The 15,809-nt window shown below is 39.7% G+C and overlaps 1 protein-coding gene across 1 annotated transcript in view; it reads left to right on the forward strand.

Annotated features, from left to right (window-relative positions):
* The window catches only part of Ptprg (protein tyrosine phosphatase, receptor type G), a 703,518-nt gene extending 687,961 nt beyond the window's left edge, over nucleotides 1-15,557 (forward strand). Inside the window, exons 23-26 of the mRNA XM_004631705.3 lie at nucleotides 1,653-1,799; nucleotides 3,022-3,164; nucleotides 14,041-14,176; nucleotides 14,712-15,557. Coding sequence (XP_004631762.1) covers nucleotides 1,653-1,799; nucleotides 3,022-3,164; nucleotides 14,041-14,176; nucleotides 14,712-14,858 — 573 coding nt within the window. The 3' untranslated portion in view covers nucleotides 14,859-15,557. The remainder of the gene's footprint in view (nucleotides 1-1,652; nucleotides 1,800-3,021; nucleotides 3,165-14,040; nucleotides 14,177-14,711) is intronic.
* Nucleotides 15,558-15,809: the final 252 nt, after the last annotated feature.

Here is a 15,809-nt window from a genome sequence, read left to right on the forward strand (position 1 = left end):
TAGTTGTTTTTTTTGAACCAGAGATTGAACTCAGGCTCTTGCACTTGTCAGGGAAGCGCTTATTCCACTGAGCCATCTCCCCAGCCCCTTTGCCAATTTTAGCAGTATGATTTTAAGCAACATTGGACAACTTTGAACATGTCTTCATCTATAAAGGCAGAGAATTAAAAGTTGCTTATTTAGAGGCACTATTTAAAATTTCAAAGAAAGGATATAGCCCATTAGTAGTAAGATGACTATACCTAATAAGAAATGAACAAGAGACTCAAACAGATATATCTGCAAATGATATACAAATGACCGGCAAATGTATGAAAAGATACACAATATTATTAATCATCTAGGAAATACAAATCAAAATAACTATGATCTACAACTTTATATTATTATGCTGAGAGCTAACCTAGAAATCAAATGACAAGGGTGGTGATAGTGTGGAGAAAAGGGAACTCTCACACTGTCAATGGGACTGTGGCTAGGCGTAGTCATTATGGAAAAGAGGACAGGGGTTCAATAAAATCAAAACTAGGACCACCAGGACTTCAGATGTAGCTCACCACCAAAGTGCTAGCACACACAAGGCCGTGGGTTCAATCCACACTAATGAAAAAAACTGTATGTAGGCAAATAAAATGAAGTCACCACCATGTAAACCTATCTGACTGAATTCCTACAATGACTGCAGCATCACTGTCTGCCAGTGTACAAATGGGCAAAGACTATGGTAAAGAAACACAGGGGTATAGCATCCACTCCTAAGAAAGAATGAGGTCTTGTATTTGCCGCGGTGTGGATGGCCACGGAAAACATGCTAAGGTAGACATGAGAAGACAACTATTACGTGATCTCACCAAACTTAAAAAAATAAGTAATAGATTCAAAGGTGTAGAAAAAACAAAATAGCAGTTATGGGATGGGAAAGGAAACAGGAAGATGTAAGTAAAAGGATACAAAGTAGCAGATGTATACAGTAGAAAATCCTAAAGAGCTAATAAAGAGTGCAGGTAATTATGCTATGTTTGGAATTTATGCTAGGTGAGATATTACCTGTTCTTCCAACCAAAAATATCTGTAACACAGTTTTGTTTTGTTTTTTTTACTAAAAGGAGCCCTTTACCATCTTTCTCTGTGTGTGTATCATATAGCATCATTTTATATACTTTCTACACAATAAAATGTATTTTTAAAGCATCTTTATCTTACAAATGTATTTTAAAAATTCAGGAAAATAATGTTTATCAAGATACTCTGCAAAATGGTGCTCAACCATAGCACTGTTACTGTGCTCCACAGGAATAAAACACAAGCCTGTCTTAACTGCTGAAGCATCTATAAAATAATATAATTAACTGATCTAGATATAATCTCCACTTTCAGTATGCTGCTTACTATCCAGAACACTTGCCAACTAACAGCAATACATGCCTACAGAGCCCATGCTGGGGTTGTTACTGTGATAGGTGAGAGGTGCTAGGAAACGGATGTCATCAAAACATAGTTTCACAGTAGGATATAATAACCACTGAGTTCAGCGTGACTAGATGGAGATATAGTTCTATAAACTGATCAAAAGATAGCTTGACAAGTACAGAAAAATGGCAGAATAAAAAATTCTGCAAGAAAATAAAAAAAAAATTTTTTTGTTCTCAAAGGCAGAAGATGAGTTTGTCTACTGGCCAAGTCGAGAAGAATCCATGAACTGTGAGGCTTTTACTGTCACCCTTATCAGCAAAGACAGACTATGCCTCTCTAACGAAGAACAAATTATCATCCATGACTTTATCCTTGAGGCAACACAGGTGAGCTGAACCTCACTTCCTCTGTAAAAGCCATACTTGGGTCTGACATCCTTTAGGTAATAATGGATTAATTTACTACCTTCAAAGAACCTAGGCATTTGAGTAAGATTCCACTTTAAATATGTACAGTTCCCTCTCTTCTTTCTTCAACTATTTGCCTTTTCCAGCTGGCAAGATGAAAGTTAACAGTTCCTTTGATTCAACATGCATATAAATAGGTCTGTTGACCTAATTCCAAAAATAATATACTACACTCAGTATTTTCTTTGTCACTGGAAATGGAAACCTTGCAAGATGTTGCAGGGATGATTAAGGATATTTTAATACACATTATTATTTCAATGTTGAGTAGCTGTCTTCTGAGGAAAGGATAAAGGAGGAATCCCTGCAATAATTTAAATTGTCTGTGTCCAGGGGCTGAAGGGGTTTCTGTTTGCAGAGGTGGCATGGTAGTGGAGTGAGTTGCGGGGCAGGAGCCATGGCAGGACAGGCGTTTCAGAAGTTTCTCCCATTGTTTGGCCACGTATTAGTTGAAAAGAGCGCAGCTAAAAATGTCATCAAAGGAGGCATTATGCTTCCAGAAAAATCTCAAGGCAAAGTGCTGCAGGCAACTGTGGTAGCTGTGGGGTCTGGCTCTGAGGGGAAAAAAAGGGTGGAGAGATCCAACCAGTTAGTATGAAAGCTGGAGAAAAGTACTTCTTGCAGAATACGGAGGCACCAAAGTAGTTCTAGACGACAAGGATTACTTCCTATTTAGAGACGGTGACATTCTTGGAAAATACATAGAGTGAAGTAAATCACTGTTGAAGTCACAATGGGCGGTCACACAGTGCTGCCCATTCCACTGAAGTTCTGCCGTCTTTCATCATGTACATAAATTCCATGTCTCTTTTATAATAAACTGATAATATCTAAACTAATGACATCTATTCTCTCTAAAGTTTAGTTTCACTGTCCTGGTGTAAACACTTCCAAATAAAATATGTAAATGAGAAAAAATAATTTAAATGACAAAATAATGTCTTGTTTCATTGGTGATAACCTACTCATCTTCCTAACACAGGCAGACCTCCCTTGTATTTTTCTTCTCACCAGTGCCCTGGGTAACCTCGCATGTTCGGAGTTGTCTGTAATATATGCTTCCTAAGTGGCAAGTTCCATTCACCTGACTGTAGGCACATCGCGTAAAGATGCACTGTGACATGTGTTGTGTTGTTTCTAGGATGACTATGTCCTAGAAGTTCGGCACTTTCAGTGTCCCAAATGGCCTAACCCAGATGCCCCCATAAGCAGCACCTTTGAACTCATCAATGTCATCAAGGAAGAGGCCTTGACACGGGATGGCCCCACCATTGTTCATGATGAGTATGTATCCTTTCTTCATTGTAAAATTCAGACACAGCTTCTGCTGAATTGCTATAAAAATACAAAGACAATTTTTAAAATGCCTTTTGCTACCTTGGGACAAATACATGTGATTTCTAATGTACAGATGTGCAAAATGTGGTGTTTTGTGTAAGGCTGTTAGGGGCTGGGGAGCTGCTGAGACAGAGACTTCATCCTCTTGCCTCAGCCTCCTGGTGCGGGATGAGGTGTGCCCCGCCAGACCTCCCTCTGTACAGTTCAATAACTGGTCACACTCTGCCAAGACCCCTGGTTCTCCTACTGCACAGTCTCCTGAGTGGAAAACACTGTTGCCTCTCAGCCTATGAAGATGGCTGTGCATGCTTTCTCTGCTTTTTTGTTTCAATAACAAAAATTAATGTAATTGATTTGACTGATTAGGTGCTTTTATTTTAAAATAAATAAAGACTGAAGACTGAATTTCAGCCAACACTGGTTAGGGAAAAAACTTTTCAAAATAGTTTCCTTGATTAGTAGGAATAAAGTACCTTTATTAATGTTTTAATCTTATAATAGGATTTTAAGTATACAGTACTCTTTTTTGGTATTGAAAGGTAAAGAACACAAATCTCACAGATAACAAATTACTTTTGCCTAGTTTCAGTGCTTTGAAGTGTCAGAATAGTATTCAGACCCAGCTTTTTGGGCAGAGATATAACTCAGTGATAGGGTACATGCGTAGCATTCACAAGGCCCTGCATTTAATCCTAGTCTTCACAACAAAACAACAAAACCAGCCTCTTTCTACTAAAAGAGAGGGAGGGGAGGGGAGGGGAGAGGAAGGGAGGGGAGGGGAGGGGAGAGGAAGGGAGGGGAGGGGAGGGGAGAGGAAGGGAGAGGAAAAGAAATGAAACATCATTGGTATACCTTACAGTGATATCTGGGTCAAAGTTCGTGGCTTTATCAACTTGTAAGCACTTGTAAAACCCTGGGTCATTTAGAATCACACAAACTTTTAGTCAATACAGAATCCTTTAAACATGCTTATTTCTGTTTTCCAAGTTAGCTCCTTGGGTCAGCAAATTTTCAATGTATCTGTTATGGTCATTAAATTACCAGCTATTCTAGAAACATAAGATATTAATAAATTAGAAAGTAAATCTCATTAACTCTTTGTTTTTCATGAACTAGTGCTGTAAAATGAGGTACATACAGAATTTTAGCCCAGATTAAACACCACATATTACTCTCCTAGTTGTATTTAATCTGTGTATAACCATACGATACTAGTTGCTTCCAAAGAGTTTGTGGTCTTTCCTAGGAAACAGTGAATATTTCAAAGTAGTGACCTATTAGTATAATTAAATAAAGATTAAGATTAGGAAAGAATTAGAGTGGAAGCTTTAATTAACTGCATGCTAAGATTGAATCTTCGTAATGTGCCCAACATCAACAGTGTTTAAACTAGGCAGTTGTTATCAGTCAACGAAAGTTTGTAGTACAGTCAAAGCATAAGCTTGGGACTGCACTTAGGGTTTTCCTGCTAAACTAGACCAGTCTTTTCAAATGCAGTCGGCTTCTACAGGACAAATCCTACACTGCTGCCCAGGTCTGTGGCTGTTTTCACTGTCCTGATAATATTGCACAGAAAGTCCTGAAGAGAGAAAAGAACAGGAGCACAGTTACAGCTACTTCTCTCTTTGCTGAGACACCCAAAGTAAAGGAGGAAAGGTTTGTTTGCCTGAGTTCGCAGAAGTTCCAGTCTGTAATCAGCTGGCTGCACCGCAGGGCAGCACATGACAAGAGAGCAACACTTCATGGCAGGTGGAAGATAACAAAAGCAGCAAGCAGCCGTAGCAGCATCTTTGTACCCCTTCTACCTTATCCAGACTACAAGGGCAGGCAGCACTCAGACCCTTACTCCTAGTACCCTTGAGCCTGCCACTGAACCATGAATCAATTCCGGTATATACACTTTAGATCCAGCCACCTCCAAAGAAAGCCCCAGCTATGATCACATGAGGATTTGGGGGACATACAGACACAAGCCATAAAATAATTTGTCTACCACCTTTAATCTTTGTCTCAACAAAGTCTCTGGAGACCAGCAAAATGCCAACAAGCTTTCTCCCAAGATATAACACACATCATTTGAAGTTCAGCAGACAGTGCAGTCCTTCTCAGCAAAAACCTCCCAATCCTAGCCTTTACCAGAGGCATTTCTATCAGCATTCTGGTCTTCAGAGCTCAGCCAGAATTTCCCATGAAGTAAAGCCGTCAGGGTTTCAATACTACTTTTTAAGCTGAAATATACAAATTTTTCTTAACTCTTCCCCTTCCCACAATACCAGTTCCAGAAGCTCTAGAGCCACAAGGTCAGGTAATGTCACAGCAACAGTCCCACTTCTCTGATACCAAAGTCTTACTTTTCTGTTATTTCTGAGGCAAAATGCCTGACACCCGAAGTTAAAGGGGGAAAGGTTTATTTAGCTCACAGTTTGGAGAGGGTTCAGTCTATAAACTGCTGGCTCCAAGGTAGGGTGGCTCAGCAGAGGGGCATCACAGAGAGCAGTTCATGGTTCCCACAAGGTAGCAAAAGCAACAAGGGACCCTAACAGGGTCTTTTTGTCCCCTATATTATATCCAGGTTACCAGTTTTAGGGCTGTGCCAAACGAACCAATGGACTGATTTAGTGATCTCCCACCCTTAGTCCTAGCATTGCACCATGACTCAATCACACACTCTAGATCCAACTGCCTCAGGAAAAGCCTCACCTATGACCACACGAAAGGGACATCTAGACACAAAGCTTAACGTTCTGCTCCTAGCTCCCCAACAACTCATACACATCCCTTTATGCAAAAGGCATTTTTTAGTCTCTCTCCAAAAGTTGCCAAAGTTCTAACAGTTTCATCTTTGCTGAGAAGTCCAAGTCCACAATTTCCTCTGAGATTTAAGGCAAACTCCTAGAAATCCCACCATTCTGGAACATTGAGGCAGAACCCTAAGTACAGCCCAGCCTGGGCAATTTAGTGTCAGCAAGACCTTGTCTCAAAATAAAAAAAAAAAAAAAAAAAAAAAAACGGGGGAGTTAACCCCGTTTAAAAGGCCCAGGTTGAATCCCTAGTTACACACACACACACACACACACACACACACACACACACACACCCCTACAGTCAGAAATGTAGCTAAACTTGTACTTCCTACTCACAGTGGGAAAAAAAAAATACTAGGCAGAACAGTTCAATTCGTTATGTTCAGCTTTTGTGTTTCTGTCACATGCTGAATATGTCATCTATGGAATTACTTAAATGCAGAGCATCCTTGAGCCCAAATTAAGTCCAAGCCAGTCCTGCTAATGTCATGTAAGTAGCCTCAGTTAAAAGATGCTGTCAAAATGTTAATTCATCTACCTACCACGTAAGAGGAGTAAGTTGACTTTTCTGCAATGGTTAATATGAGTATTGTTATTTTTAAAGTAGTTGCATGAGATTACAAGATATAAGCATGAAAAATTGATCAACATAAGCACAAATTATTCTTTTCAATGCATGAACAGAAATTAGTGTAATTATCTTAGCTGTCTTGTGTATATGTATTTTTTCCTTCCTCTTTTCTCCTTTGCTCCATCCTAGTTGTTCTTTTCAGAAGTTTCTTCCCTTTTCACAACATGTATTGTACATGTTGGAACTCATTTACTCTTTGAGTTTCTTACACTAGGGAGATAATATGATGTTTACGCATGACAGTCTGATTTATTTCATTTATGAGTATGGTCTCGGGTTGTATCCATATACAACTTCAAAGTCTCAAGTTTATCCTTTATAGCACAGTAGTACTCCATTGTATAAAAATACCACATTTTATTTATCTATTCCTTGGTTGATGGCATATGGGTTCTTTTCAATATTTAGCTATTATAGCAGCACAATTTGTGCTGCTATAAACATAAGTGAGAAAAGCATATCTTGCTGTGGTATGCTATTTTGAACTCTTCCAGGAATATACCCAGAAGAGGAATAGCTGACCTGAATGAGACCTCTAATTCTAGTTTTTTGAGGAATTTTCACATGTTCTTCACAGTGGTTCTACCAGTTTACACTCCCACCAACAGTTAAGATGACAGATGTGATAAAATGCTAATTTTATCACAGTAGCTTTGTAGAGTACTTTAAGTTGACTTCATAGAAATTATTTTTCCCACATTGGTGAAAGGGCCTTTTTTTTTTTATACCAGGAATCAAATTCATGATCTCATACTTGCCAGGCAGACACTGTGCCATGGAGCTACATGTACCCTGACCTCTTAAGGGCACATTTAGCAGGTACTAGCTCTAAAACAATGCCATGAACACCACCTAATTTTGCAGCTTCTGTCTTACCTACTGTTGCTACTTCTGTACATCGCTTCCTGGTAACATACAGATACCCCAAATTCCACATCTACCATAAGATCCTCTCCTCTGCCTGCTTCTATCCACTTAGTTACACAAATCCGAAAGACATCAGAGTTCTCTATGCCTTTCCCTCTCCCAGTGCATAACTGGCATCACATCTCCTTGCTGCTATCCACTAAAGCAGTATACTTTTCTACTGCTTTGGCAATGTTGTCTAGTTTATCTTTTCAGCCATCATTCTGGTCCTCCACTAGAGTACTGCCTACAGATGCCTTAGCCAGGCAAATGCCACTTTCTCCAAGACTCCTTACATTACAAATTCATCCCAGAGATGCTGATCACATTCATTAACAAATACACTCCTAACAATGCACACCAGCTAAATGCCACTGATGATGTATATCCTAACTGTGTGCATGTATGATGCTTTCCTATTTTGCTGAGGCCAGTAATGCAGATTTCCTCTTCCCAGTCTCCAATGCCTAGGAGATAGTGGCCCTAGATAAGCATTTGCATGAATGGGTACTATGCTTCAAATGATGACTTACAAACTCAGTAGAATATGTTCTTCCATGAAACCTGTTCTGTCCCCGCACACACTTAATTTTGGTCTCATTTACTGTTTACTTACTTTTCCTGCACAAATTTTCTCTTGCGCTATGAAAACATTTTACAATGTGCTTTTAAGCTCTATTAAAAAAAAAAGAATGACCAGGCTTACTGGGAATAATATCCTATATCTACACTAAAACAACGAATTAACCTTCAAGAGTGCAAACTTCATGATTTCATTTTAGTCTTCATAGACTGAACACCTACTTTCAAGTTCTCAGCCATATGAGAACTTGATGTAAATGATGTTTCTAGATCATTAATCTGAGGTAAATGATGTTTCTAGATCATTAATCTGAGGATAACATTTGTCACCAAAAGAAGTCAGTTCTGTTGGGGGACAAACAATAGAACAGATGGCTACATGCTCAGTATCCTACGATCAGTCACCCATTCAAGGCTATTGTAAAAATAGCCTGTGCTACTGATAACAAGTCTGGAACATAAGTATAGTTTCTTAAACAGTCCCATAAAACAGTGGTTGATTAGACCATCACCTGAATCATGTCTTTAACTCACAAAATGAAGAATGAGTTCCTCTGTAAGTACTCACTCACTCTGAGATACATCTGTCACTCTACTGGACATCATAGTATGTTACTTCCATTTAAGAACTCTTAAACTGTGCTCTGTGCTCCTTTAGGAAAGAAAGGGCGATGTCTCCAAAGCCCTTCCAGGAGATCTTGGAAGTCAAAAGTGTTTCTATAGTAATACAAAGATACAAACCACCAAGTGTACTTACACTGTGTTCTGAGAACAGTGTTTCAGCCATACTGGACACGTGATGCTAAAACACTCTGAAAAATTAGAGCATGTGCTTGTGTGTTCTTGCATTTCATCATTTTCTTGGCATTACTTTCTAGTACAGAAAATACTGATGTACATAGCCCAAGTAAGGGAAAGTTAGTCATTATTAGCCTGGTGTGAGACCAAAGAGTCTGAAGACTACAGAAATATTCTGTAAGAAATACAGACCGCTGTGAAGACACCCAGGAACATAACTAATTCAGTTATTTCCCTTTAACAGAAACATCACTTCTCTGGAAAGGTAATTTTGTGATTTTCACTTCATATAGAAGAAAACAGGCACAGGAAGGAAACCTGCCAAGACTTGTGCATGGAGGCACGGGGCCCTATGCTGAGCTGACCCTGCCACTGTCAAAACCCTGCCTGCCCATCCCTCTGGCTAACAGTGGCTCACACTGCTTTTCATAGAAAGTGTTCTGTGTTCATCTCCCTCATGTCTTTACACCATGCTTTCATTTTTCCCACCTTATTTTCTCATCCACTACCCAAGTGTTCATTTTTTATAGCCCTGACAGAGGCTATTCTGTGTTGTGCCTCTCCCCTAGAAGCGGTAGAGATAAATGCTTTAATTCTGTTGTTTCCTTTCATACTGATCTCTAACAGACGGTTCAGTGTCTAAACAGGGACAGGATTATAACTGGACTGCACTCTTGGTTATTATTTAAAACCCAGGTCTTAACTGCAAGCTACAGGAACTGTTAGTAACATGACATAGTTAAAAAGTGACCATTTATATTATGCACACTGCACAGGTAATTTCAGGATATTTTAAATAAATACAGACAGAGAAAGATTATTGAAATACTTTAATTTCTCTTGTAAATTCTCTGTAGCATAAACCAGGGCAGATGGTACCACAAAAATAAAAAATAAAAAAATCCCGTATTTATTGATCACACTTATTACTTGAGAAATTATACTTGCAAAATGGAACAATAACATGTAGAATTGAAATACAGTGGGATATTCAAGGTAGATACAAAAGTTCAAACATGTACGAGCAGTGACCCTCAGAGAAATAAAAGGTTAAAGAGGAAGAAATAATGAGTGGAGATTTTCTCAGAACTAATGAAGAGTTCAGCTCAAACTGACAATCTAAACAATGTCAGAGAAGTAGCATTCTGAGATGAGATTTGAGTGCTACAGCAAGCACCCCTGATGCATAGCAATGCAGAGTAGTCTGCACCCAGGAGAGTCTGTGGGGAGAGCCCTACAGTCTCCTTCAAACACCAAGGTAAAGAGACCAAACGCATTCATGTAAAGTGGCCAGAAAGGCAATTTCAGTGCATTCCTTAAAAATGGCTGCCATACACACAAGGCCACACTCTGACACAGTGCACTGATCTTAGAAACAAGAAACACTCCAGTCCTTATGCACACAGTTAAATTCTTTATAAATAATTCATAGGGTAAAGAAGTAACCCCAAGAAGAAATGGCAGGCCGGGGATATAGCACAGTGGCACAGTGCCTACTTGGAAAGCACAAGGTTCTGAGTTCAGTACCCTGTACCAAAAAAGACCCACAAAACACTGCCAGCTAGTGAACACTTTGATGTGCATAAAAAATGATTAAGTCACTGTATTTTATACCTGTTGCCATGGAACCACATTATACTTACAAAAAATTTTATAGGCTAAACAGTACATATTGAAATGAAACGTAAACAAAGATTTCAACCTACAGAACCAGAAAAATATACAAATAAGTCCAGGAAATATATAAGAAATTTAAAAATAAAGGCAAATTATAATGAAATGGGAACAAGGAGGTAGGAAATTTTAAGCACTAGTATCTTTGAAAAGACACAACTTTGAAAAATATGAAAACAAAAAATATAAATTAAGGAGAAACATATTTCTCAGTTGCTCAACTTAAAAGCATTTGAGAGGGCTGGCAAGATAGCTCAGCCAACTAAGCACCTACTTATGCAAGCACATGGACTGGGGTTCAATCCCAAGCACATGCCACACCATCCCTGCACCAGGCACATTGACCCAGCCAACAACTCCGGGACTTATAGCACTCACCTATAATCCCAGGACTGGGGAGGCTGAAAACAGGAGGATCACTATGAGTCGAAGCTGTGTAGTATACTGAACACATTAAAAAAAAATAGTTTAAAAAAATCAAGAACTCTTAGTTTGTTCATTTAGAACAGTCCTTCCTCCCTAAACTGAACACAAACCTGGCACCTTCCCACTTCAGGTATATCCTTTTATTTTTTTCAGACAATTTCTCACTCAGTCAATCAGTTGGCCAGGCTCAATTTTCAGTCCTCTTACTTTAGCTTCCTAGAGTGCTGGGACTGCAGGTGGGCACCACACATTTGGCTCTGTTTATTTTTACAAGCCTTACCTTTTAGAGATAAACTAAAGGAATTTGAATAACACACCTGTGGTTTCATTCACTTTCCATGACAAGAACAAGCCTGTCCATGAGCTGATGCTAGTTCTAAATGAACCATGACTGCACAGTGCTTACTATACGGATGCAGTTTTGTGAATGGTTGACATTTTTTGGAACAAAAAGCTAAAAATACTTCAAAAACATAAAATTAGCATTTGACATTATTAAAGCCTCTGTACTAACAAATTTTTAAGTCGCAATAAGGAGCACTTAAAACAAGAGGAAGCACATGGTATGAGCCAGACTCTGTCCTGAGTCATCTATCTATGTGTGTGAGCCGAGAGTTAAGCTCTAGTCTCACTTGGAGACTTCGGCTCGTTCCTTCACCTCAATGCACTGCTTCTTTATCCCCAGGTGCAGGAAATACTACTGCTCTTGCTGAGGTTACTGGACATTAAGCTGGCGCATATCTTAGAGCTCAGCATGTCCTGTACAAGGTTCCACCTAAACAATAATACAGGCAGACTACCACATAACTGAGGGAAACAAACATGGCTAGCACTGGAGAAAAGTAGATTTTTGGGGTATGGATACAGAAACATAAAAAATACAATCTCATGCTAAACACCAACATATTAAAATAATTACACTTTAGGACAAAGATTTATCCTGGTGATACATACTGCTTAAACATTATGAAAGTCCTATCCTTCAATTTAAGACATCATTAAAGAAATTTCCCAGGGCTGGTTAGATAGCTCAGAAGAACAAGCACTTGTCAGGCAAGCATAGGGTCCCGAGTTCAATCTCCGGTACCATAAAAAAAATTTTTTTCCCAAAATAATCAATAAAAAGTATATAACAACACGACACATCCATGACCCACCTAAATCAACTCTCAGGAAGCTAAAAACAGGAAGGCTTCTCTTTGACCTGATACCCATTACCTGCCTGTAGCTCACATTCTTACTTCACACTGGAAACTCAGAAGCTTGACCATGAAAGACCCAATACCTGCTCTCGCTGCCAGGACATAAAAACTTTAGGTGCCAACCATGGAAGTAAGAGCAGAAGACAGAAGAGTAAGTGGTAAACAGGCAAAACTCACCTTATTGGCAGATAGATGCAGCCAAGAACACACAGAACACAGAAGTTAGCAGAATGTGAACAGAATTCTCCTCTGTGACTGGACACAGGTACACCACTGGAAAATGAGTAACATCCCTACACAGCAGCAGGATCTCCACAGACCTAGCAATAAGTTTCAAACGGAATCACAGGGACTTTAGAAAACATTCAAAACTGACCAAAGCATACGGAGGAAGACATTATATTCAGGAACAGAAAAATGAAAAGCTGAAAAGACGTGAATTTCCCGAAATCCATCTATGTATTCTGTGTAACCTACTCAAAAAGCTAACAGTGTTTGTTTTTCAAATTCTGCTTTCAAAACTCTTATGAAACAGGGTAAAATACGTGGAAGGTGAGAGGTCTTTGGAAATGAGTGCACATGAGGGTGATTCATGGGACTTCAGGGTGTGGCTCCATGGCAGAGCAAGTGTTTGGCATGCGTGAGGCCCAGCACTAGAAAAAAAAAGGGAAATGTATAGCATGTGTGCTTGAAACACTTACAGAATTAAGTAAGTGTAGACAGCCAAAGTATTATGGAAATTTGCTTTTTCATGACTTACTAAAAACCTTCATGAACTGAATATGGAGAGGCACAAAAAATAAACAGACTAAGGCCAAAATAGAGCAATCAACACTTGGCCTGCACATATAGAAATCCAAACTATAATGAAAAGGCAGCTTACGTCAGTGAGCAGTGGTTGAAAAACAAAAAAGCTAAACTCAGAACCCCTCCCTTACATCTAAACAAGAATAACAACCAATAAAAAATTAAACATAATGAAAAAAATTAGAAAACTCGGGAAAATATCTAAAAAGCAGAAGAAAAAGCTGTTTTCAGATGGAGCCGTAGAGTCACTTGCCACTTAATGACAAGCATGAATTTGGAGCAGTGTGCTATGGGTGAGTTTGATGTTGGGCAAACATCAGCGTGTACTTACACAGCCGCGGAGGACAGATTGAGTATTACATCACCAGACGTGCCCTGCACTTCACACTCCTGGCAGAGCAGCAGGTGTGCACACCACCACCACCCCCAGGACACCGAGTGCCGAGCTGCACTAAGCAGTTCCTACACTGCAGTCATCACTGGGCAGTAGGAATTTTCAGCTCCACTGAGTTCACAGGATGATCATAAATACTATCCACCATTAAGCACAGAACTACATAGCACAGGACCTCGGATTTCCTTTTGTATTCTTTGTAAGTTCAGGTTAGCTGTTTGAAGAAGCTTGAAATTTCTGCTCAGAGTGCCTTGCCCCTTAAGAGCCCACACAGTTCAGGTCTCCCTGTGTTGTTTCCCTACCCTAGCCCAGCTCATTCCCAACACCAGATACATTACTATCTCAAGGCTGCTTCTGAGCCTCTCGTTTCCTATTAGAGGTCAACCTGCGCATCTGATCAGGCACTTGGAAGATGTCACATCCACAGTGACTGTTAACCCCGGAGCCAGCTTCCAAATCCCGCCTGGGCAGTGTTTCATCCACTTCTGTCTCCTAGAACAGATGTGAATACTGTCTGCCGAGCTCCAAGTGATTTCACTGTAATATATATCCACCCCTTAGGACATCTGAAACAGCTTCTCTTCTTTCCCTCCTTCAGGTATGGAGCAGTTTCAGCAGGAATGTTATGTGCCCTTACCACCTTGTCGCAGCAACTGGAGAACGAAAATGCGGTGGATGTTTTCCAGGTTGCAAAGATGATCAATCTTATGAGACCGGGAGTTTTTACAGACATTGTAAGTGGTTTTCCCATACTTAAAACCTGTGTTATTATGTTTTCATACACTGTAGCACAGGGGCTCTCAACTGACAGGAAGTTGTCTCCCAGGAGATGTCTGGCAGTGTCTCAAGATGTTCTGTCATAACTACAGATGACAAGAGCCATTCCAACATTTAGTGAGTAGAGGCCAGATATTCACCTAAATATCCTACCATGCAAAAGCAGCTCCTACAACATAGAAATATCTGGCCCTAGATGTCAGAGCAGCAGTTGAAAAATTCTGCTTTAAAGTCGAGAGTTCCGATTGTAATACACAGTTATCTTACTGGACTATGAACTATGAGGATTGTTTCTATGTTCCTAGAGATAAAAGGATACAAGGAACATGTGGCTCATAATTACAGAAGATTAAGTAATTTTCTTCAAGTATCCTAGATAACATTTGTTTTTCCTGCCTCTCTAGCAGTTTTCAAAATTCCCCTTTCCGTCGGTATTTCTGCTGAATACGATGACTGTGCTTCATGGCTCCAACTCTTCCTCTTGTGTTTCAGGAACAATACCAGTTTGTCTATAAAGCAATGCTCAGCTTGGTCAGCACTAAGGAAAATGGAAATGGTCCCATGGCAGTGGACAAAAATGGTGCTGTTCTAATTGCAGATGAATCAGACCCTGCAGAGAGTATGGAGTCTCTAGTGTGACTGGAATTCTCAACGGGAACTTCTTTGTAGACTTCTGAAGACTGAAAACTTTCTTGAGGCCTTTTTTGCCAGACTCTAGGTTATACAATAACCCAGTTACTTTTTTACACTGATAAAAGTTTTGATATTTATTTTTTGCCATTTTATGTCTTAATGGTATCCTACCAAGCATTTGCTCCTCTGTTCATTTCACACGGTGAAACACAACTTTACCTAGTTTGCACTATATGATCAGTGTTACTGCCTATAATCTAATTACTAAAGCAAATCCCAGTGTGACATTCCACGACAACACTCTTGCTACCTTTTAGTTCAGCACCTTGAAGGTCTTTGCTAGGACAGTGAGTCCTGACTTTATTACTATTGCTAAAGCAGTCACATTCTCTTCCTCGCAGGCAGTGTACTTTTCCTTAGTCCTCCCCTCCCATTTTTAGGCCCTGTTCAACACTGTACACCTCTACTTTAACAGAGTGGGGGGCATTATTTTCTTTTACAGAAGTGCAGGCTGTCGGGAGCTACTAAGAAGGTCTGTCAATATCATGGCCTTCAAAGTTCCATTTATGATGGTTAAGAGATCCATTAGGAAATCTGAAGGCTTGAGTTGCTTCATGTAAACATCCCTTCTTAGTTACAAGTTATACTCACAGCTTTTACATGTGTCAAAATAAAAAGTAACTCTGTATTGCAGCCTTCCCAGTAGCTACTGGACAGTGTGTGTTATTTACATTTGACTTTCTGAAGTAGCTATCCCCAAAAGCAAGCTTGCCTGTTAGAATAGAGAGATGGCAAGAGTTCGCATAATTCAGTTGTGAGACCAGGAGTTAATCCCCACTAATGCTTCTTGGTTTATACCATTTTATCTCTGAGAATGAAGGTAGAAGAACGAAGATTTTAGCAGGTGTACACTCTTGAAACTACTTCTCCAAGAGTTCCTCACTACTGGCATAGCAA

The sequence above is a fragment of the Octodon degus genome, unplaced genomic scaffold (genome assembly GCF_000260255.1).
Source record: "Octodon degus isolate 3935 unplaced genomic scaffold, OctDeg1.0 scaffold00043, whole genome shotgun sequence".
Taxonomy (NCBI): domain Eukaryota; kingdom Metazoa; phylum Chordata; class Mammalia; order Rodentia; family Octodontidae; genus Octodon; species Octodon degus.